At 46.8% G+C, this 22,488-nt stretch overlaps 1 protein-coding gene across 6 annotated transcripts in view; it reads right to left on the bottom strand.

Annotated features, from left to right (window-relative positions):
* TBX5 (T-box transcription factor 5) overlaps nt 1-22,488 on the bottom strand; it is a 114,007-nt gene that overhangs the window by 17,814 nt on the left and 73,705 nt on the right. For all 6 annotated transcript variants that reach the window (XM_060193034.1, XM_060193031.1, XM_060193036.1 and 3 more), the window contains exon 7: nt 15,826-15,917. In XM_060193034.1, coding sequence (XP_060049017.1) covers nt 15,826-15,917 — 92 coding nt within the window. The remainder of the gene's footprint in view (nt 1-15,825; nt 15,918-22,488) is intronic.

Raw genomic sequence — 22,488 nt, 5'->3', positions numbered from 1 at the left:
TTTTTTACTCTTTTCCTGAGGTATCAGTGTCAGGCTAGCTTCGCGGGCGGGAGACAGACGACCAGGGACTCATGACTGAGCTGGGCAGCAGTATCTCTTTATTCATGCGGAACGCAGTACAATCTAAGCCATCTAAACTAACTATAATCACAATCCTGTCCTTATATATATACTTGCCAAGTAGGGTGGAAACAGGATGTGACGTAGAGAGGGTGGAGCGAAAAGTGACTGGTGCAAATCAGGGTGTACTAGGAGAGGGGGCGGAGCAAAAAGACATCATGAACCAGGGATTAAATCAATGCCCTGCAGGCAGGGTAGTGCTTAGTTAACAGTGGTTATGTAAATAGAATACAGTGTTAAGCAGGGGTGGATTAAACCAGTGAAACAGAAGGGGTTTTTAGAAGCAGAATTAGAAGCATACCAACAACCAGAAAATACAGTGAGAATCTCATCGTGGAAGCCACACACAGTAATGCTAAGCCAGTTCCCTGGGCCTCAGCACTTTTTTTTTTTTGTCAAGTTTTTATCAAGTAAATTTAGCTCCATTCAGAATACTAATGTCTGAGATGATGAGTCTTCAGTGTGTTTTATAACTCCTCGGATGCAAGTAAGATATAAAGCTACCTAAGAAATCCACAGAGTTGTCTGAAATTACCCCACATCCAAGAATGCTCTCCCTAGCACTTCTTAAAGAGTGTCACCATTCTCCATTTCTTCCTGTCTGTGACTCTATGAAGTAGGCAATGTTCTGGGCAGGGCAGATAGCTTAGTGGTTCTGCAAAAGGCTCTCGCACCTGAGGTTCTGAAATCCTAGGTTCAGTCAGCAGTACCACCAGAAAACAGAGCTGAGCAGTGGTCTGGTAGGAAAAGGAAGAAAGGAAAAAAAGAAAGAAAGAGAGAGACAGAGAGAGAAAGGAAGGAAGAAAGAATGGAAGGAAGAAAGAGTGGAAGGATGGAAGAAGAAAACAAAAGAGAAAAATAAGAGAAGAAAGAAAAAGGAAAGAAGAAAAAACAAAATGGGGGCTATGTGGTGGCATACTCGGTTAAGCACACATGGTACTATGAGCAAGGACCCACCCACACAAGGATCCAGGTTTGAGCCTCTGTTCTCCATTTTCGGGGGGTGGGGGTGAGGGGATGGTGATGCCTCATGAGTGATGATGGAGGTCTGCAATTATCTCTCTCTGTCCCTCTCTATTCCCCCTCCTCTCTCAATCTACATTTTTCTCTGTTCTAAGAGGAAAAGAAACAAACAAACAAACAAAAGCCACCAGAAGTGGTGGGTTTGTAGTGCTGGCATTGAGCCCCAGTGACTGGAAGCAAAAAAAGAAGAAGAAGAAGAAGAAGAAGAAGAAGAAGAAGAAGAAGAAGAAGAAGAAGAAGAAGAAGAAGAAGAAGAAGAAGAGGAAGAAGGAGAAAGAGGGGGGCCGGGGTGGTGGCGCACCTGGCTGAGCGCTCACATCACAGTGCACCAGGACCCAGGTTCAAGTCCCTGGTCCCCACCTGCAGGGGGAAACTTCACAAGTGGTGAAGCAGGGCTGCAGGTGACTCTCTGTCTCTCTTCCTATCTTCCCTCCCCTCTCTATTTCTCGCTGTCTCTCTCCAATAAATAAATAAATAAAGATAATTTAAAATGTTAAAAAAAGAGAGAGAGAAAATAGAAATAGGTGGTGTTCTTGGCCTATTGAACAAAGTAAACTGAGAACGCTGGAGACTTAAGCACATGCCCCTGGTCCCAAAGTTGGAAAGAGGCAACCAGAATCCTGACCCTTCACTCCTAGAGCCTCCCAGTCAGTCAGTCCTCTCACTCTTTAGAATGCTGGTGCTTTGAGGGAGGCTCCGATCTTGGGACCCAAGACAGCTCCCTGAGGCTCTAATGACCTCCACTCGGTGGCCCTTCCTTTGTCATGTGAAAGCACATGGGGGTCGCCTCGTGCAGCCAGGGGGCAGGGAGCATCTGCCAGATTTCCATGAGCACACAGAGCCCTCAGGATGCCAGGCTGGGCTGGCTGGGCTTCTCCGCGGGGCACGCACCCTCTCTGAGCCAAGGCTTCCAGCCAGCCCAGTCTCCAGGGGTGGGGGGGGGGGGGCAGGCAGCCGAGAGGAATCCAATTAGCTTTGTAAATCTCTTGCGGCTGCACAGAGCGACGTAATGGAAACACAAAGGAAAAGAAGAAAAATTAAATGCGTAATAAAACATGGTTAAAAAAAAAAAAAACAGTCCGATCTCCCCGGCAATTTTATTTTGGTCTGGCTGGTTCAGGCCTTGGATTGGATTCCTCCGTGAGGAACAGGAGGAAAATCTCTTTTCCTCATTTTATGGCCTTCGTAAGGAAGGTTATTATTTTTTTTCTTTTAATTAAAGAAAATAACTCCCCTGCAAAAATGTTGGCCACGGGAATTTTTAAGAGAGTGTATCAATGGGAGTGCCTGGAATTCTCCGCCCTACCTCTGCCAAATTGCTCAATTACTCTCTGGAAAAGCCAGTTCCTGCTTTTGATTACCGACACCCACAGAAGTGAGGAGAGCCGGGTCCCCCCCACAACCACTTGCTGCTCACAACTTCCTTCTCTCCCGGAAGCCTGGGCTGCCCATCTCCCCGTCAACTGAGAACAACAGCTCTCTCCACGGACAACGTCTCCAGCCCATCTGACAGGTGTCAACATCAGGGCAGGGGAGGGTGACGTGATGTCTCCATTCCTTGCAATTGCAGAAGCATCTGTGTCATAATCACGGAACAGGGAACCATAGGGGATGGGGCGGGGTCATTTTCACTGGATTCCTCAATGAACTGATCAAAGCAACCAACCGAAACACAGAAAAGTCAGGATCAGGTGCTAGTGCACCCTGTTGAGCATACATGTTACTACACATAAGGATTCGGGTTCAAACCCCCAGCCCCCACCTGGAGGGGGGAAGCTTTAGAAGCAGTGAAGCAGGTCTGCAGGTGTCTTTCTTTTTCTCCCCCTCTCTATCTTTCCCTTCCCTCTCAATTTCTCTCTGTTCCACCAAATAAAAGAAAGGAAAAATGGACACTGGAAGCATTGAATAAATACTTTGTGCAGGCACTGAGCCCCAGCAACAACTCTGGTAACAACAACAACAACAACAGCAATAACATAGCAAACTATCTAAGGTCCTTCTGATGAGAAGAGAAACTATTTCCCAGGGTTAGAGTTAGGGTTAGGGCTCAAACCCCAGCTCCCCATCTGCCGGGGGGGGGGCACTGCATGAGCAGAGAAGCACATCTGCAAATGTCTCTCTTTCTATCTCCTTCTCTATGTCTGCTCCCTTCTCAATTTCTGTTTTCCTATCAAATAGAATAGAAAGAAAGAAACTGGCTGCCAGGAGCGATGAATTTATAGTTCTGGTACCAAGCCCCAGAGATAACCCTGGTGTCAATAAAAATAAATTAACAACAACAGTAATAATAATGATAAAAAACAACCTCTGGGCAAAAACTACTTAAGTCATGGGTTCATAGGAACATACCTAAAACACACTTCCTAGCTTCTTTCCACGCTAAGGTCCCTATTCTCATTTTCTTTAAACCTACTTTTGGGCTCCTGTTCATTAATCATTTTTAAAATATTATTTATTTATTTATTTATTTCCCTTTTGTTGCCCTTGTTGTTTTGTTGTTGTTGTTATTGATGTCGTTGTTGGATAACAGAAAGAAATGGAGAGAGAAGGGGAAGAAGAGAGGGGGAGAGAAAGATAGACACCTGGGAGTTGGGTGGTAGCTCAGCGGGTTAAACACAGGTGCAGCAAAGCACAAAGACTGGCTTAAGGATCCTGGTTCAATCCCCTGGCTCCCCACCTGCAGAGGGGTCTCTCCCCCCTCTATGGTTCCCCTCTTCTCTCCATTTCTCTCTGTCCTATCCAACAACAATGACATCAATAACAACAATAATCACAACAATAAAAACAAGGGTAACAAAAGGGAATAAATAAATATTTTTAAAAGATAGATAGATAGATAGACAGACAGACAGACAGACAGATGATAGATAGGCAGACATCTGCAGACCTGCTTCACCACTTGTGAAGTGACTCCTCTGCAGGTGGGGAACGGGGGCTCGAACTGGGATCCTTATGCCGGTCCTTGTGCTTTTCATTAATCATTTTATCCTGCTTTATATCTTACTGCCTTTCAGTCACTAAGTTGCAGACACTACTATGATTCCATCCTGACTTCCCTGGGCAGATGACCTCACCAATGTGTCCTAAAACCTCACCTCCCCAGAACCCAACCCACTAGGGAAAGATAGAAACAGGCTGGGAGTATGGATCAACCTGCCAACATCCATGTCCCATGAAAATTAATTACAGAAGCCAGAACTCCCACCTTCTGCACCCCCAAAATAATTTTGGTCCATACTCCTAGAGGGGGAGAAATGATAAGAAAAGATGACCAGAGGGCTCTGGACTCTAATTTCATCAGGACTGGGAGAAAGAAGAGGAAACAAATGACATTTAGAAGTAGTAATAGGTAAAATAAATAAATAATAAAATAAATAGTAATAGGTGTAGGTGTGACTTAGAAAGAAAGAAAAGACCAAAACATGGGGGGACAAATATATAGAGAAAAAAACAGTCAGCCCATATCTGCAACGTTGGAAGAACTACTGTAGTTTTCAATCGAGGGAATGGGGAGACAGAACTGCGGTAGTGGTAATGATGTGGAATTATACCCCTGTTGTCTTATAATTTTGTAAATCAATATTAAGTGACTAGTAAAATTAAAATAAATAAATAAGTAAATGTAAAAAATATAATAAAATTAAAGAAAACCTCTTGGTCACCACAGAATTGGGTATCCACCGCACCAAGCACCATCCAGACCGACCCACCCATGAGTCCAGCTTTTTGAAGAATGACTCATTTACCAAATGTTAAATGTCAAGTGCTTTCTCCCTGTCAAGGGCTGCACCACAGCTCTCCTCAGCTCCATAGCTATGCTCTGCCCTGAGAAGTGGGAGAAAGAAAGGGGGTTTCCTGAGGGTCTCAGCTCCCCCTAGGTGTTGGTGAAGGACCAGCTACCCTCACCCCAACACACACACACACACACACACACACACACACACACACACACACACACACACCCTGGACCCTGCCCACCCTCTACATTCTGCTCCTTGCAAGCAATTGCAGTGAATGACGCCATTGTTGCAGGGCCTGCTTGTAAAAAGTAAACGCTACAAGGAAACAGTGAGAGCCGGAGCCAAACTGTGCTAACGAAGGCCCCACCCCATCTTCCCCAACCGCCTCTGAATTGGTCTTTTCACCAGAGCAGGTGGTGGGTTGCTGAGGGCTTGTTGTTCTTTTCTCCTGGCATCTCGCCCTCCATTCCTGGCTGGTGCCCCCCCCCAAAAAAAAATAGTTGAAGCCATGCTTTGGGCCAAGGCTGACCCCTTGCCCCTCCTCCTGCCACCACCATTCCTACTGACCCCGTAAAGCAGCTCCATCAGGAGCCGGGCACAGCGGGTTAAGAGCAGGTGGCGCAAAGCGCAAGGACCAGAGTAAGGATCCTGATTCGAGCCCCCCCCCCCCCCCGGCTCCCCACCTGCAGGGGAGTCGCTTCACAAGCAGTGAAGCAGGTCTGCAGATGTCTGTCTGTCTCTCTCCCTCTCTGTCTTCCCCTCCTCTCTCCATTTCTCTCTGTCCTATCCAAGAACACCGACATCAATAACAACAATAATAACTATAATAATAAATAAGGGCAACAAAAGGGAATAAATAAATAAATATTTTAAAAAGATAAACAGCTCAATCTGGGGAAGCAAATGCTTCCTCTGGCCAGCACTTTAATCTGTGATTAAAAATGTTAAAGGGGGAGTCGGGCTGTAGCACAGCGGGTTAAGCGCAGGTGGCGCTAAGCACAAGGACCCGCATAAGGATCCTGGTTCAAGCCCCGGCTCCCCACCTGCAGGTGTGTCGCTTCACAAGCGGTGAAACAGGTCTGCAGGTGTCTATCTTTCTCTCCCTCTCTCTGTCTTCCCCCTCCCCTCTCCATTTCTCTCTGTCCTATCCAACAACAATGACAACAATATAACTACAACAATAAAACAACAAGGGCAACAAAAGGGAATAAATAAATAAAAATAAATATTAAAAAATTTAAAATAAATAAATAAATAAAATGTTAAAGGGACCCCCACCAGCCTCCGAGAGCATGGACAATTTATTAACTTTCTCACAGAGACGGGAAATAGTCCTTGGAGCTCACTCAGTGCAAATTAATAAAGGATCACTCTCTCCAGTCTGTCCGTGAAATCCTTTTAGGATCTGAAAGGGCCAGGAGTCACACATCTTTCTCAAACTGCTTCCTGTCCTCAAGGGGACTAAAGTCTAATTCCATCAGGACCCAGAGAGAGAAGAGGAAAAAAGGAAGGACATTTGGAAGTAGTGACAGGTATAGGTGTGACTTAGAAAGGAAGTGAAGGGGCCAGATAGTGGCACACCCAGTTAAGCACACATAGTATGAAGCACAAGGACTCGTGCAAAGATCCTGGTTCGAGCCCCTGGCTCCCCACCTGCGGGGGGGGGGGTCACTTAACAAGCGGTGAAGTAGGTGTGCAGGTGTCTATCTTTCTCTCCTGCTCTGTATCTTCTCCTCCTCTCTCAACATCTCTCTGTCCTATCTAATGGGAAGGAAAGAAGAAAGGAAGGAGAGGGGAGGGGAGGGGAGGGGAGGGGAGGGGAGGGGAGGGGAGGGAAGGGAAGGGAAGGGAAGGGAAGGAGGGCCAGGTGGTGGTGCACCTGGTTGAGCACACAATACACAAGGACCCAGGTTCAAGCCCCTGGTTCCCACATGCAGGAGGAAAGCTTTCCGAGTGGTAAAGCAACGTTGCAGGTGTCTCTCTGTCTCTCTCCCTATCACCTCCTTCCCTCTCACTTTCTGTCACTGTCCAGTAAATAAAGATAATAAAAATAAAAAAACAAAAAGGAGCTGGGCAGTAGAGCAATGGGTTGAGTACACATGGCGCAAAGCACAAGGGCCTGCAAAAGGATCCCGGTTCGAGCCCCCAGCTCCCCACCTGCAGGGAAGTCGCTTCACAAGTGGTGAAGCAGGTCTGCAGGTGTCTATCTTTCTCTCCCCCTCTCTGTCTTCCCCTCTTCTCTCCATTTCTTTCTGTCCTACCCAACAACAACAACAACAACTATGACAATAATAACAACTACAACAAGTGCAACAAGGGCAATAAAATGGGAAAATGGTCTCCAGGAGCAATGGATTCGTAGTGCAGGCACCAAGCCCAGCAATAACCCTGGAGGAGAAAGAAAGAAAGAAAGAAAGAAAGAAAGAAAGAAAGAAAGAAAGAAAGGAAGGAAGGAAGGAAGGAAGAGCCTCCAGGAGCAGTGGATTCATAGTGCAGGCACTGAGTCCCAACAATAACCCTGGAGGCAAAAAAAAGGAAGGCAGGACCATAGGAAAAATGGACAAATGTATATAAATTTAGATAGTTATGGAAATAATAGCCAACCCATATCTGTGACCTTGAGAGAATCACTGCAGTTTCCAATGGAGGGAATAGGGACACAGAACTCTGGTGGAGGAAATGGTGTGGAATTGTATTCCTATCTTGTTATTTTGTAAACTAGTATTAAATCACTAATTTTTTTTTAAAAGATGGGGGTTTTTTTTGCTATAAATCCACACTTGGGGGGGGGTCCCTGTCTCCTGAAAGGACAGCAGTCAGTGACGCCTCCAGGAAGCTGACAAGCCAGGCCTTCCCTCCGCCAAGCCCACTCATGGAGCAGACTGCAACTGGACAAGATCTGGGGTCTTCTAGGGGCCTCTGAGGAAGAACTGGGGAGCAGGGGTCTATAACATAATGGTTATGCAAAGATACTTTCATGATTGAGGCTCTGAGGTCCCAGGTTCAATCCCTAGCACCACCATAAAGGCAGAGCTGAGCAGTGCTCTAAATAAAAAATAAATAAACAAACAAACAGACAAACAGGAGAGGAGGATGCTTGTTCTTTCTTGTTCCTTCCGTGGGGCTTAGAGGTAGGAGAAGGGACAGTTTTAATCTCTGGAGCTGAGGCACCCCAAGACCCAGTCTCAGCTGGCCTGGGTTTAGAGTCCCACACAGAGAGCAGATGGTATTGCTTGGAGGCCGGAGCTCCGCAGCCAATCTGAGCTGAGTCGGGGAGTAATCTGTTCCATGGCACCAGAAACCAGGACACACACCCATTCTCCTCCTTGCTTCCTCCATGCCCCAGCTCTTGGCGTGACTTCTAGCAGTGTGGGAGTCTGGACCCCCAATCCAGAACCACCTTTCCCTCATTGGGTGCTGCTCCCCTGCTTGGTGATTCATCCTTGCACACACACACACACACACGCCCACACACACACACCGCACACACACACACACACACACACACACACACACACACACACACCACACACACACACCACACACAAACACACATACACACACACACACCACACACACACGCCCACACACACACACCACACGCACCACACACACACCACACACACACATACACACACACACACCACACACACCACACACACATACCACACACACATACACACACACACACACACACACACATACACATACCATGCCTAGCATAGAGTACCACCCAAGGAGTCACAGATGTCCGCAAGACTCAGCTTCCCCTTCTGCAAAAAGGGGAGGGTTGGCCTGTGGAAAGCAGTCTAAAGACTCATCAGAACACTAGAAATGAACCTTTCCTGTGACCTAGCAGTTCCTCTCCTGTGGGACATACTCAAAGAAAACAAAGACACCTATCCAAAGCGACCCGTGCACACCTATGTTCATGGCAGCACAATTTGCAACAGCCCAAAGTTGGAAGCAACCCAGATGCCCAGTGACAGCGATAGTGACTAAGAAAGCCGTGGTAGGAAAGATAAAGGCCAGAAATTTGGGATCTACTAGAGTAGGGGCAGATTTTGACAGTCTCTGAAAGTCATCTGTTGTGGTGACTGTTTTACATATGACAACTGTTCAAAATGATGAAGTCATCCCCTTTGCTATATCTCTTGGACAGAACTTGAAGGTATCACATCAAGTGAGATAAGCCAGAAAGAGAAGGAGCAGCACTGAATGATCTTGCTCATAGGTGGTGTATTGCACCAAAGCAAAGGACTCTGGGGAAGGAGGGAGAGGGGAGGGATGGAAGGATTCTGGAGTCCTGGTGCATGATGGGGGCAAAGGAGTTAAGTCGGGGAAGAGGGTATCTTGCAGACACCTGTCATGGGGGAGATCAGTGACTGTACCTGGGTCTCGGCAACTGTACTTTAAACCACTAATCCCTCAATAAAAGAGAAAAATTTTTTAAAGCAACAAATAAATAAATCAATGTAAGAGGAAAGGTTGGGTCAGGTTCTCACTCCTCTGGTCCTTCTATCCCTAGAATCCTTGGCTTCTGGGAACTTCGGTGACACTTGTCACAGAACCATAGCAGATGACTTTCAGAGACTTTCAAAATCTGATCCCTACTCTGGACCCCAAATATTCTGGCCTTCATTTTTCCTTCCTGTTTTAAACCCAAAAACTCCTTATGCCTGACAGATCCAGATCTTCTTACAAGGGCTAGCTCCCACCCTCACCATAAAAACGTCCTTCACATCCACAAAACCTAACCCCACCACCACCACAACCCCAAAATGCATGTCCCGCCCCTGACCCCCACCAGCCTTGGTCTGGACCCGAGCCATGGCCAAGGCACCTTTGGTTTCTAGAAATTTAGAATTTTCCCAGACACATTTTGAAGACAGAAGCAAAATTCAAAGAAAGTCATGTTCTATGAAATACCACAGCCTGGGATATTTCTTTTGTTTTCTTTTTAATTGCAATCAGGGCTGTCAGTGGGGCTCCAAGCCTTTGGGACAAACCTACCACTCTTGGTGACCATTTATTTTTCCTTTACTTTTCTTTTTAAAGTGTTTTTTTTTAATTTTTTTAATATTTATTTTATTTATTTATTCCCTTTTGTTGCCCTTGTTGTTTTATTGTTGTAGTTATTATTGTTGTTGTCGTTGTTGGATAGGACAGAGAGAAATGGAGAGAGGAGGGGAAGACAGAGAGGAGGAGAGAAAGATAGACACCTGCAGACCTGCTTCACCGCCTGTGAAGCGACTCCCCTGAAGGTGGGGAGCCGGGGTTCGAACAGGGATCCTTATGCCGGTCCTTGTGCTTTGTGCCACCTACGCTTAACCCGCTGCGCTACAGCCCGACTCCCTTTCCTTTACTTTTTTTTATTAAATAGGAAAGAGGATTTGAGAGGAGGGGAAGAAAAAGAGAGAGAGAGAATGTGTGTGTGTGTGTGTGTGTGTGTGTGTGTGTGTGTGTGTGAGAGAGAGAGAGAGAGAGAGGCAGAGAGAGAGAGAGACCTGCAACACTGCTTCCTCACTCCTAAAGCTTCCCTCTGCAGGTGTAGACTGGGGGCTCAAGCCCTGGTCCTTGTTCATAGTGACTCATGTGTTCAACTGAATGAGACACCACCTGGCCGTCTAGATTTCTTATTGGGAGCACCTGGTGTGTCCCCCAAACTGCTATCACTTGTACATCACCATGACAAAGGTCACCAAGTCACGAGAGCAATGGCATTGTTGCCCCAGCTGTATTCTCTCTTAAATAATCAGCCTCTAGTTAACACTCCTTTCTCCCTTAAAATTCTGCCTCACTCTGGGCCCTGGTGGTGGTGCACCTGGTTGAGTGCACATGCCATGGTGCACAAGGACCCAGGTTCAAGCCCCCACCCCCGTCTCCATCTGCAGAGGAGATGCTTTATGAGCAGTGAAACAGTGCTACAGGTAGCTTTCTTTCTTCCTCTCCCCCTCTCAACTTTTCTCTAATATATAATACTGGGCAAAAAAAATCTTTAAAAAATTCTGCCTCACTCGAAGCAGTCAGTCAGTCTAGATATATGCAGACACCCCCCCCCAATCACGCCACTGGTCACACAAATAAGACTGCAATTTGGAAAATAATTGAGGGTTTAGAATAAGATGGGATTTCTTTTAAGCCACACATTAACCTGAGCCATATTTCAATCACTCAGTTGGAAACTAGATTTTAAACGGACTTGGCTTTCTGGGTGCTGTTTCATCCCCCCCCCATGGAGACCAAGCCCTGGTTGCTTCTGTTACTGGACACCCTAAATGAACAGTGGGGGAGTGATTAAGACACCAGCTGCACTTCCCAGACAGAGACCTGGGTGAGGAGAGACAGTGGGGTGAATGCCCAGACCTCTGACAAGAACACCCACAAGCTATTTCTGTGGGATAAGTGAGTCCGCACTCCTCCTCCTCCACCACCCCAGCCCACTCTCTTCTTGCAGTGGTTGGAGTGAGAGGCAGCTGCAGCCCTGCTGCTTCTCTCCCTAAGCCAGCTGTCACCAAACTGCAGGGGGACAGGAAACGGTGACAAGATGGACAAGGAGCCTGCCTGGCCGTTATCATGCCTGACTCCACAGAGTCTTCTTCCTCCTCTGGTCATTGCCTGTGATTGCTTGAGGGCTGGGAAAATTCCCCAGTGTTCTCCAGAATAAGACAGAACTGGGGCTGGGAGGAGGGTGTTTCCCCAGGATGGGCTTCCCCCAAACCAGATGCCTTTGACCTTTGATGGAGTGTGAGCTAGAAACCACATGCTTGTCTCTGTTGGGACGACTCACGTCTTTCTTCCAAGAGCCCTAGGAAGTGGAGGCTGGGTTTTCCTGTGCCCATTTTGCAGATGTGGAATCCAGGGTTCAATCAATCACCCAAGGACACAGCTGATAGGTGCACAGCATGAATGGAACCCATCCTTGTCCAGTGCTCCATTCTGTCTCATTCCTCTCCTGCCCCAAATGGCGTACTCCAAGGTCCTCAGGGCACCCCCAACTCCAGAGAACAAAGCAGTGGACTCTTGTCTACCCTCTCAGCCCAGGAAAGTGGTCATTTCAACCCTCTGGGGCCCCCAATGCAATGCCAAACATGGTCACAAGGACCCTTGTGACTCAGACTGAGAAGTTCCACCTAACATGTCCATCACTTGTCAACTGTCAAGTGACAAATGGCCGTCACCCCATCCTCCCTCCCAAATGCAAGTCCCAGCCCAGAAAGAGACCTTCTCACCACCTCCCCCCCAGCCAACCTGTAGGAACCACGAGAGAGGTGGAGACAGCCCATGCAGACCAAAGGAGGTTAGGTCACCTACCAAGATCACTGAGCATCAACGCCATTGGCATCTCAAGGGGGGAGAGGGAGCCCCCCAGAACCAATGGCACAGCAGACGCCTCAGACACCTGCCCTTCCCTCTCTGTCTCTCCAGGAATGCCACCATCTGTGCAGTCTGCTTCCCTCTGCAAGGCAGTGATCTAACCCAGAGACACAGTGAGAGGTTCTCCAAACACACACACTCTCACGAGGCAGGCAGTGCAGGAGATTCAGGGAAGAGTTGCCCACATCTACCACCAAGTTCCAGCATGGTCACTATCAAAATGAGCACCTCTACCCATTCCTCCCATCTCTGCCTCCTTTCCTCTGCCCCCCCCCCCTTATTTTTCAGAGTCTAAGCTGCTCTTGATCTTGTAGAGAGGAAGAAAGAAGAAGAAAGGGGTGGACAGATGGGGCAGTTTACAAACCTTTGGGATGTAGCTGAAGTAAAGTGACTCCTGGCCAGCTCCACCCACAGTCCATACCTGCAGAGGGACTGGGGTAAGAGTTGTTGCTCTGCTTGGACTGGATGGGGTATCCTGCACCAAAGTAAAGTACTCTAGGAAAGGGAAGTGGGTTGAGAGGTCATCTCTATCGTGAACAATAAAACAGACCCCTTTGTGGCCCCCACATAGGACCTTGCCTTCTACTTGGATCAAGAATGGTAGAGAATGTTCCATCCTCCAAAGGGAGGATGGACAACATACTCTATGCTACACCTGAGGAAGATGGGTCGATATTGGGGCAGCTTGCAATGTTCCTACTCATGACCCAGAATGTGAGCTCAGATCTACAGGGATACAGAGGTCAAATAAGCTCCTAAGCTGAATATGGGCCCCAGACTAAATCAAATCGATGGTGTTTACAGTCAACAATATTTATACCCCTTTCCCATATTAGGGAGCTACTCTCTTGCCTGATCCAGCTTTCTGTTCCTTTTCCAGCATGACAGCACCTCCCCAGACAATAACTTGGATCCACCTGCATATCAGATTTCAGGCTTAGAGAAAAAAAAAAATCCTAGTATAGCTATAGGCCCTTTGAAATATAACTAGAATATGCCTACTAGCTATCTACAAAATGGAGGACCCCAAACACTTCATCTGCACTACTCCAGCCTTTAGATCCATGATTGTTCAACAATTTCTTTGGCTTTGTATGTTAACTCTCTTTTCAGCCACCAGGTTCCAGATGCTACCATGATGCTGACCAGACTTCCCTAGACAGACGACCCTACCAATGTATCCTGGAGGTCAGCTTCCCCAGAGTCCCACCCTACTATGGAAAAGAGAGGCAGACTGGGAGTATGGATTGACCAGTTAATGTCCATGTTCAGCCAGGAAGCAATTACAAAAGCCAGACCTTCCACCTTCTGCATCCCACAATGAACTTGGGTCCATACTCCCAGAGGAATAAAGAATAGGAAAGCTATCAGGGGAGGGGATGGGATACGGAGATCTGGTGGTGGGAACTGTGTGGAGTTGTACCCCTCTTATCCTATGGTTTTGTTAATGTCTCCTTTTTTAAATAAATAAAAAGGGGGGTCCGGGGGTAGTGCAGTGGGTTAACTGCACATAGCATGAAGCGCAAGGACCAGTGCAAAGATCCCGGTCAAGCCCCAGGCTCCCCACCTGCAGGTGGGTCGCCTCACAAGCAGTGAAGCAGGTCTGCAGGTGTCTGTCTTTCTCTCCCCCTCTGTCATCCCCTCCTTTCTCAATTTCTCTCTGTCCCATCCAGCAGCAACAACAGCAATAACAACAAGAGCAACAAGGGCAACAAAAATGGGGAAAAATGGCCTCCAGGAGTAGTGGATTCATAGTGCAGGCACTGAGCCCCAGAGATGGCCCTGGAGGCAAAAAAAAAGAAAAAATTCTCCTAAAGGAGGCATGCAGTGGTGCACCCCGTTGAGCACATATATTACCATAATACACAAGTACCTGGGTTCAAGACCCTGGTCCACACCTACAGAGAGGAAGTTACAAAATGATAAAGTGGGTCTGCAAGTGTCTCTTTCTCTACTCCTCCATCTTCTCTTCTCCTCTCAATTTCTCTGTCTCTATCCAATAAATAAAGAAAATATTTTGTTATTAAAAACTGTCTACAGGGGCCAGGTGGTGGTGCACCTAGTTGTTTGCACATGTTATAGTGCATAAGGATCTGGGTTTGAACCCCCAGCCCCCACCTGCAGGGGGAAAGCTTTGTGAGTGGTAAAGCAGGGCTACCGGTCTCTCTCTCTCTCTCTCTCTCTCTCTCTCTCTCTTCTTTTTAACCAGAACACTGCTCAGCTCTGGCTCATGGTAGTGCAAGGGATAGAACCTGGAACTTCGGTGCCTCAGGCATGACAGTCTGTTTGCATAACCATCATGCTATCTCCCCCCCACCCAGCCAGGTCTATCTGTCTATCTACCTATATCTCTATCTCCCTCTATCTATCTATCTATCTATCTATCTATCTATACCCTCTTGATTTCTATCTCTAACTCCCCCTACCCTCTTGATTTCTGGATTCCTCAATCCAATAAATAAATAAATATAATGAAAAAAATAAATTTTAAAAAACCTGTCTACAAAAGATCTTATAAGAACTTGGCTGTTTTTGTCCACCAAAAAAAAGCATGTTACTACTCAATGATTGAGGAGGTCGGTGACCCTGAAAACACAACACACCCACCTGTCGATGAGAGCAGGTGTGAGGTCTCAGCAGCAGGTGCAAAGCAGGGAGCCCCCACACCTCACACACACACACACACACACAGACCCAGGGCGTGTGCTTCTAACTCCAATGCCAAAACCACAAGCTGCGGCTTTCCCTTCTCTCGGGTGTCCTGTCCTCCTCCGCACGAGTCTGTCTGACCATCTGCCTGACCCGCCCTCCTCCTGTCTTCCAGGAGGGATAAGGCAATGCTTCCTAAGTGACCTCCTCCTACTTTGAAACCCTAAACCCATCAGAGGGAGTAAAGGGAATAAGCTCTTCTCAGTCAAAGGGATCAAGATGTATTTCTGATCCCCTTGGCATACAGGAAGTTATTGTGGACACATAACCAGAGGTGGAGGGAAGGCTTGACGGCATTGGCAATGCTTGTGCAGTCCTTTTGAATCACACCCAGTTACCACTTGTCTGCCTCTGCTCCGGGCCCTTCCATCCATCAGATCAACGACGGTGACCACAAGATGGGCACAAATACTCCACCATGTCAAGCATCAGCCTCCAGCTGTTCTGTGCCCCCACACTCCCGTGCTGTGCCCAGCTGCTCTGTATTTCACACACACACCCACCCAGGAAGTCAAGTCATTAGCTTTCCCATCCACAGCCCAGGGAAATAAGCCAGTGATTCATTCATTGGTAGCAACAGATAGGAAGGGAGGGAGAGAGAAGAGAGAGAGAGAGAGAGAGAGAGAGAGAGAGAGAGGAGCCACTGTGCCAGAGGAGGAAGATTCCAAAGCAAGAGGAGACATCACAGCTCATGCCTCAGGCCACCTACAGCTCTATTTCACCACGCGTGAAGTCTTTCCCCTGCAAGTGAGGACCGGAGGCTCGAACCTGGGTCCCTGTGTGCTGTAGTGTATGCGCTTATTGCTTATTGCGATGCACCAATGCTGGCCCTGCCCAGTCCCGCCCCCCCTCCTACCTCTGCATTCTTGACATTCTGTGTAGCTCCATGTCATCGCTGCCCCGGAACCCTTTGGCGAAAGGATTGTTCTCGATCTTCAGTTGGGTGATCTGCAGCAAGGTGAGGGGAGAAAGAGAGACTTGGTATCCAGTTGGTGGCCCCAGCACAACCTCAGGGCCTGAGCTAATAATAAGTGTCACGGAAACTTGGCCTCCTGCGATGGAGAGAAGCAATTTGAATCGGGTAGGTCACTGGGAACTACTGCTTCATGCGGGCGGGCAATCTGAGGAATGCTCTAGATCACACTGTTCTTTAAAAAGACAGGAAAGGGGAGTCGGGCGGTAGCGCAGCGGGTTAAGCGCACTTGATGTGAAGCACAAGGACTGGTGTAAGGATCCTGGTTCGAGACCCCGCTCCCCACCTGCAGGGGAGTCACTTCACAGGCGATGAAGCACGTCTACAGGTGTCTACCTTTCTCTCCCCCTCTCCGTCTTCCCCTCCTCTCTCCATTTCTCTCTGTCCTATCCAACAACGACAACAACAATAATAACTACAACAATAAAACAACAAGGGCAACAAAAGGAAATTAATTAATTAAAAAATATATTTTAAAAAAGACAGGGAAAAACTAACCTTATTTCATTTGCTGTTAATTGGGGTCATACCCTGTGTCATACAAGATGCGCTTGGGGTGTGTGTGTGTGTGTGTGTGTGTCTGTCTGTCTGTCTGTCTTTAAGCCTCAGCTTGCCGTGTTGCAAACACAATCCAGACCTCTGCACTTGCTTCTATACTCCACCTCCTCCCTCCGCAATAAAAATGTCTGCCTTTTCAGGAGGTAGCTCTTCGGGTTAAGTGCACATGGAGCAAAGTGGAAGGACTGCTGTAAGGATCCCAGTTCCCTACCTGCAGGGGGGTCGCTTCACAGGCAGTGAAGCAGGTCTGCAGGTGTCTATCTTTCTCTCCCCCTCTCTGACATCCCATCTTCTTTTGATCTCTGTCCTATCAAACAACAACAATAAGAAGAACAACAACAAGGGAGACCAAGGGGGGAAAATGGCCTCCAGGAGCAATGGATTCACAGTGCAGGCACCGAGCCCCAGCGATAACCTTAGAGGGAAAATAAATAAATAAAAATAATAAAAATAAAATGAAAATGTCTGCCTGGGGGGCTGGGTGGTAACACACCTGGTTGAGTGTACATATTATAAGGTGCAAGGACCTAGATTCAAGGCCCCAGTCCCCACCTGCAGGGGGAAAGCTTCACAAGTGGTGAAGCAGGGCTGCAGGTGTCTCTCTGTCTCTCTCCTTCTCTGTCTCTCCCTTCCTCTCAGTTTCTGGCTATCTCTGTCCAACAAATAAATAAAGATAATTTAAAAAGTTAAAATAAAATAAAAATGCATGCCTGTTGACATGGTGTCCGCACATCCGGAGTGCCCTGTCCTCCCAGTGTCTGGAGCAAAGACAACTTGCTTATTGCTTTCAGAAATTCTGCTGTGACTCGCCGCTTCGGGCTGATATCCTAGTTTCTCAGGGTTTGTTAGCTCAGAGGGAAAGTAGAACCCAGGGAAATAAACACCACCAGATAGATGTCTGCCATGTGGCTCCAACCCACCTGAATCTCCCAGGCAAGGCGCAGGGGGAGGAGGGAGGAAAACCCTGAAAGTTTTCATGGCGACTGCTTAGCAAGAAAGCAAAGCCTTTGGCTCAGAATCTCAGAACGTTCTTGTAAACCAGCAACATGTATTCTGTCAACGTGCACAACAGTAACGTGCATCCTCCCTAAGAGTTTTGGTGTTGTTGTTGTTTTAGTTTTCCCAACAAGCTGGGCTTGAATTGTTTTTTTTTTTTTTCTACGTCAAATCACGTTGGAGGTCCAGAGCACCATTATTCAAAGCTCAGTCATTCCAGCTTCAACTTCACCATCATGATCATGTCTACTGAAGCCCTCTACATTAATCGGCTTAAAAATTCTTATTTAGGGAGTCAGGTGGTAGTGCAGTGGGTTAAGTGCGCATAGCGTAAAGCGCAAGGACTGGCATAAGGATCCCGGCTCGAGCCCCCGACTCCCCATCTGCAGGGGAGTCGCTTCACAGGCAGTGTGTCTATCTTTCTGTCCCCCTCTGTGTCTTCCCTTCCTCTCTCCATTTCTCTCTGTCCTATCCAACAACAACAACATCAACAACAACAATTAAAAAAAACAAGGGCAACAAAAGGGAAAATAAATAATAATAATAAATTTTTAATTCTTATTTAAATGGATTTTATATTCTATGTCTTGCTTCCCTATTGCTAAATTAGAATCACTCACTACTCACTCAGAAGAAAGGCATGATGTCAGAGTCTCTCTGCTGGACCCAGAGAAAGGGCTAAACTTACCCAGGCCTGCCTTCTTTTATGAGGTAAGGGGGGAGGGGGAGCAGTAGAGACTTCTAGAGATGTACTTAATACTTACTGGTAGTGACATGAGACCTTCTGACCTTCTCCCTAGCATGTGGATAAACAGAAAGTCATAGAGAGAGAACAGTCTTTATCTCTGTGATGCCACTATACTCTGGTGCCTTCAATATCCTCTCACCTGGCTCCAGGGACAGGTATGACATAAAGAATGAGAGTCACTGAGAAACTAGACATGGGACCAGGCAATGGCACACCTGGCTAAGTACCCCTGTTACCATACACAAGAACTTGGGTTCTAGCTGTTCCCCACTGATGGGAGGGGGATACTTTACAAGTGGTGAAGCAGGTCTACAGGTCCTGCTTCACCACTTTTTAATATTTATTTTATTTATTTATTCCCTTTTGTTGCCCTTGTTGTTTTATTGTTGTTGTTATTGTTGTTGTTGCTGTTGGATAGAACAGAGAGAAATGGAGAGAGGAGGGGGGAAGACAAAGAGGGGGAGAGAAAGATAGACACCTGCAGACCTGCTTCACCACTTGTGAAGTGACTCCCCTGCTGGTGGGGAGCCACGGCTCAAATCGGGATCCTTATGCTGGTCCTTGTGCTTTGCGCCACCTGCGCTTAACCTGCTGCTCTACAGCCCGACTCCCAATAAATATTTTTTTAAAAAGAAAGAACAAGAAAAAAAAAAGAAGACATAACCTCTGGGAGCTGTGGATTCATAGTGCCAGCACGAGGGGGGTGGGAAGAGAGAGAGAGGCTAGAGTAATGAACAAATATCCCTTCTAATTTATCCCTTGGGGGACAGGCATTCAGGTATGTTCTGTTTTCTGGAAGAGATGTTAGGAGGTTTCCTTCTAATTCCAAGACTTTGTAACAAAGTAATTGTGTATCTACAGGCACGCACATACACATATAGTCCTAACCAATAACAACAATAACAACAACAAAACAACAAGGGCAACAAAAATAGGGAAAATGGCTTCCAGGAGCAGTGGATTTGTGGTGCAGGCACTGAGCCCCAACAATAACTCTGGAGGCAAAAAAAAAAAAAAGCATACTTGTAGGGGGTTGGGTAGTGGTACATCTGGTTAAACACACATACTAGAGCAATATATATTGATGTGTGTGCCCAAGTAAAATACACACTAAATTAACTTTTTAAAGTATCTGATACAGTGCCAACCATATGACATTCTGGAAAAGACAATATTCCTGCAAACAATACAAAGGCCACAGGGGAGAGACAGCCAAGCAGAGCATAGCACAGAGGGCTCTGGGAGAGTGAGTGAGCTATTTGATGCTGCATTTGGGGGACATGTTTTTACACCCCTGACCAAGCCCACAGAATGTTCAACACCAGACAGAGAGAACCCAGAGGGTAAGATGGACCCTGAGGGACAGTGATGCCTCAATGCCAATTCCTGGATTTGACAAATGTCCCCTCCTCCCATGGGCAGGGCTGACAGCAAGGAAGCTGGGCTAGGGTCAGAGCTCTGGGAGAAATGCTCTTACCACTCAAAGTTGACTGCTAACCTCAAGCCACCCTAAAAAAAAAAAACAGTTTATTTTTCTAAAGTGTGGGTATGTGGGCATTAGTGTGTAGACACATTCCACCCTCCCTTGTCTTTTTAAAAATATTTATTTATAAAATGGAAATATTGACAAGACTATAGGATAAGAGAGGTACAATTCCAAACAATTTCCAACCCCAGAAGTCCATATCCACTCCTTTCCCTTCATAGCTTCCCTATTCTTTTTTTTTTTTTGTCTCCAGAGTTATTGCTGGGGCTCAGTGCCTGCACTACGAATCCACTGCTCCTGGAGGCTATTTTATCCCTTTTGTTGCCCTTGTTGTTTTTATCATTGTTGTTGTTTTTGCTGTCATTGTTGTTGGATAGGACAGAGAGGAATGGAGAGAGGAGGGGAAGACAGAGAGGGGGAGAGAAAGATAGACACCTGCAGACCTGTTTCACCGCTTGTGAAGTAACTCCCCTGCAGGTGGGGATCCTTATTCAGGTCTTGTGTTTCGTGGCATGTGTGCTTAACCCACTGCACTACCGCCCAGCCCCAGCTTCACTATTTTTTATCCCTCTGGGGGTATGGGCCCAGGATCATTGTTGGGTGCAGAAGGTGGAAGGTCTGGCTTCTGTAAATGCTTCCCCGCTGAACATGGGCATGAACTTATACCCATTTCTTAGATTTCCAAATTTGACTTTTCAGAAATAGTAGAACTGTCCATGACTCTTTTTTTTTCCCTTGAAAACAGTCTTTAAAATGCATACTTGTGAGGGTGCCAGAGAGTAGTGCAGTGGATTAAATGCACATGGTGTGAAGCGCAGGGACTGGCTCAAGTATCCCAGTTCAATTCCCCCCCCCCCGGCTCCCCACCTGTAGGGGGAGTCACTTCACAAGTGGTGAAGTAGGTCTGCAGGTATCTTTTCCTCCCCTCTGTCTTCCTCTCCTCTCTCGATTTCTCTGTGTCCTAACCAATAACAACAATAACAACAACAAAACAACAAGGGCAACAAAAATGGGGAAAATGGCTTCCAGGAGCAGTGGATTTGTGGTGCAGGCACTGAGCCCCAGCAATAACTCTGGAGGCAAAAAAAAAAAAAGCATACTTGTAGGGGGTTGGGTAGTGGTACATCTGGTGAAACACACATACTACCAGGTACAAGCACCTGGGTTTTGAGCCCCTCCCCCTCACTCCCCACCTGCAGGGGGGAGGGGCTGCTTCAAGAGCAAGGAAACAGGGTTACAGGTGTCTTTCTCACCCTCTCTATCTCTCTCTCCTCTGTCAATTTCTCTGTCCTGTATAATTTTAAAAAAATTAGGAGGAAAAAAATTTAAAAGGCCACCAGGAGCAGAGGATTTGTAGTGCTGGCACAGAGCCCCAACAATAACCCTGGTGGCAATATATTTATTTTTTAAATACACATTCGTAAATCCATTTTGATTTCAAATTTCAAAGCCCACCACTCGATGGGCTACTTTGTTTCCCACTTAGCTTTTGTCACAATCAAAAAATACAACCCAGGGGGCCAGGTGGTGGTGCACCTGGGTGAGTGCACATGTTACAATGCACAGGACCCAGGTTCGAGCTCCCGGTCCCCATCTGCAGGAAGAACGCTTCAGGAGTGGTGAAGCAGGGCTGCAGGTATCTCTCTGTCGCTCTCTATCTTCCCCTACCCTCACAATTCCTGGCTGTCTCTATCCAATAAATAAAGATAATGTAAAAAAAAAAAAAACTTTTAAAAAGAGTAATATCCTTTAAAAATAAAAAATATCCTTAAAAAAAAAAATACAGGGAGTCGGGTGGTAGTGTAGCGGGTTAAGCACACGTGGTGCAAAGCACAAGGACTGGTCTAAGAATACCAGTTCAAGCCCCCGGCTCCCCATCTGCAGGAGAATTGCTTCACAGGCGGTGAAGCAGGTCTGCAGGTGTCTGTCTTTCTCTCCCCCTCTCTGTCTTCCTCTCCTCTCTCCATTTCTCTCTGTCCTATCCAGCAGCAATGACATCATTAACAACAATAATAATAACCACCACAACAATAAAAAACAAGGGCAACAAAAAAGGAAAATAAATAAATAAATAAAATATTTTTTTAAAAATACAGCCCAGTTGACCATCAATTATTCTTTCTTCTTTTCTTTTTCTTTTTTTTTTTTTTATCTGAGCGAGAACCTCACACATGCATAACTTCACTCCCCCTGGGGAGACTTTTTCATTCAGATACTAATACAGTGAGATAAAGAGATAGAGACAGAAACAGAGAGACTATAGCACTGAGTGTCCTCTGAAGCTGTGGTACTGTTGACGAGGTATAAAACCTGAACCATCCAAGAAGCCAGGCCTGTACTCTGTCCAGTGAGCCCTCTCCACAGACCTTTAGCAATCAGTCTCGTAAAGGGGAAAGTCTTGGGGTTCCTGGTGCTGATGCACCTGGTTGAGCACACGTTACAGTGCACAAGGACCTGGGTTCAAGTCCCCAGTCCACACCATAGGGGGAAAGCTTTGCGAGTGGTGAAGCAGTGTTACCGCAGGTGTGTCTCTGTCTCTCTGTCTCTCTATTATCCCCTTCCCTCTCAATTTCTGGTTGTCTCTATCCAATAAATAAATAAAGATAATAAAAAAAATTTAAGTGGGAAGTCTCAAATACCAAGCAAAAATCACATCATTGAAACAAAAGGGGGTAAGAAGAGAGGATGCAGCACTCTGTGTAGTGTGTCCCCCCCCACACACACACACCTCCCAGTCATGAAGTCTGTCCCTGGAAGC

The sequence above is a fragment of the Erinaceus europaeus genome, chromosome 6, assembly GCF_950295315.1.
Source record: "Erinaceus europaeus chromosome 6, mEriEur2.1, whole genome shotgun sequence".
NCBI classification, from domain to species: domain Eukaryota; kingdom Metazoa; phylum Chordata; class Mammalia; order Eulipotyphla; family Erinaceidae; genus Erinaceus; species Erinaceus europaeus.
The sequence above is the reverse complement of the archived record's forward strand: the minus strand, read 5'-3'. Positions and strand labels throughout refer to the sequence as shown.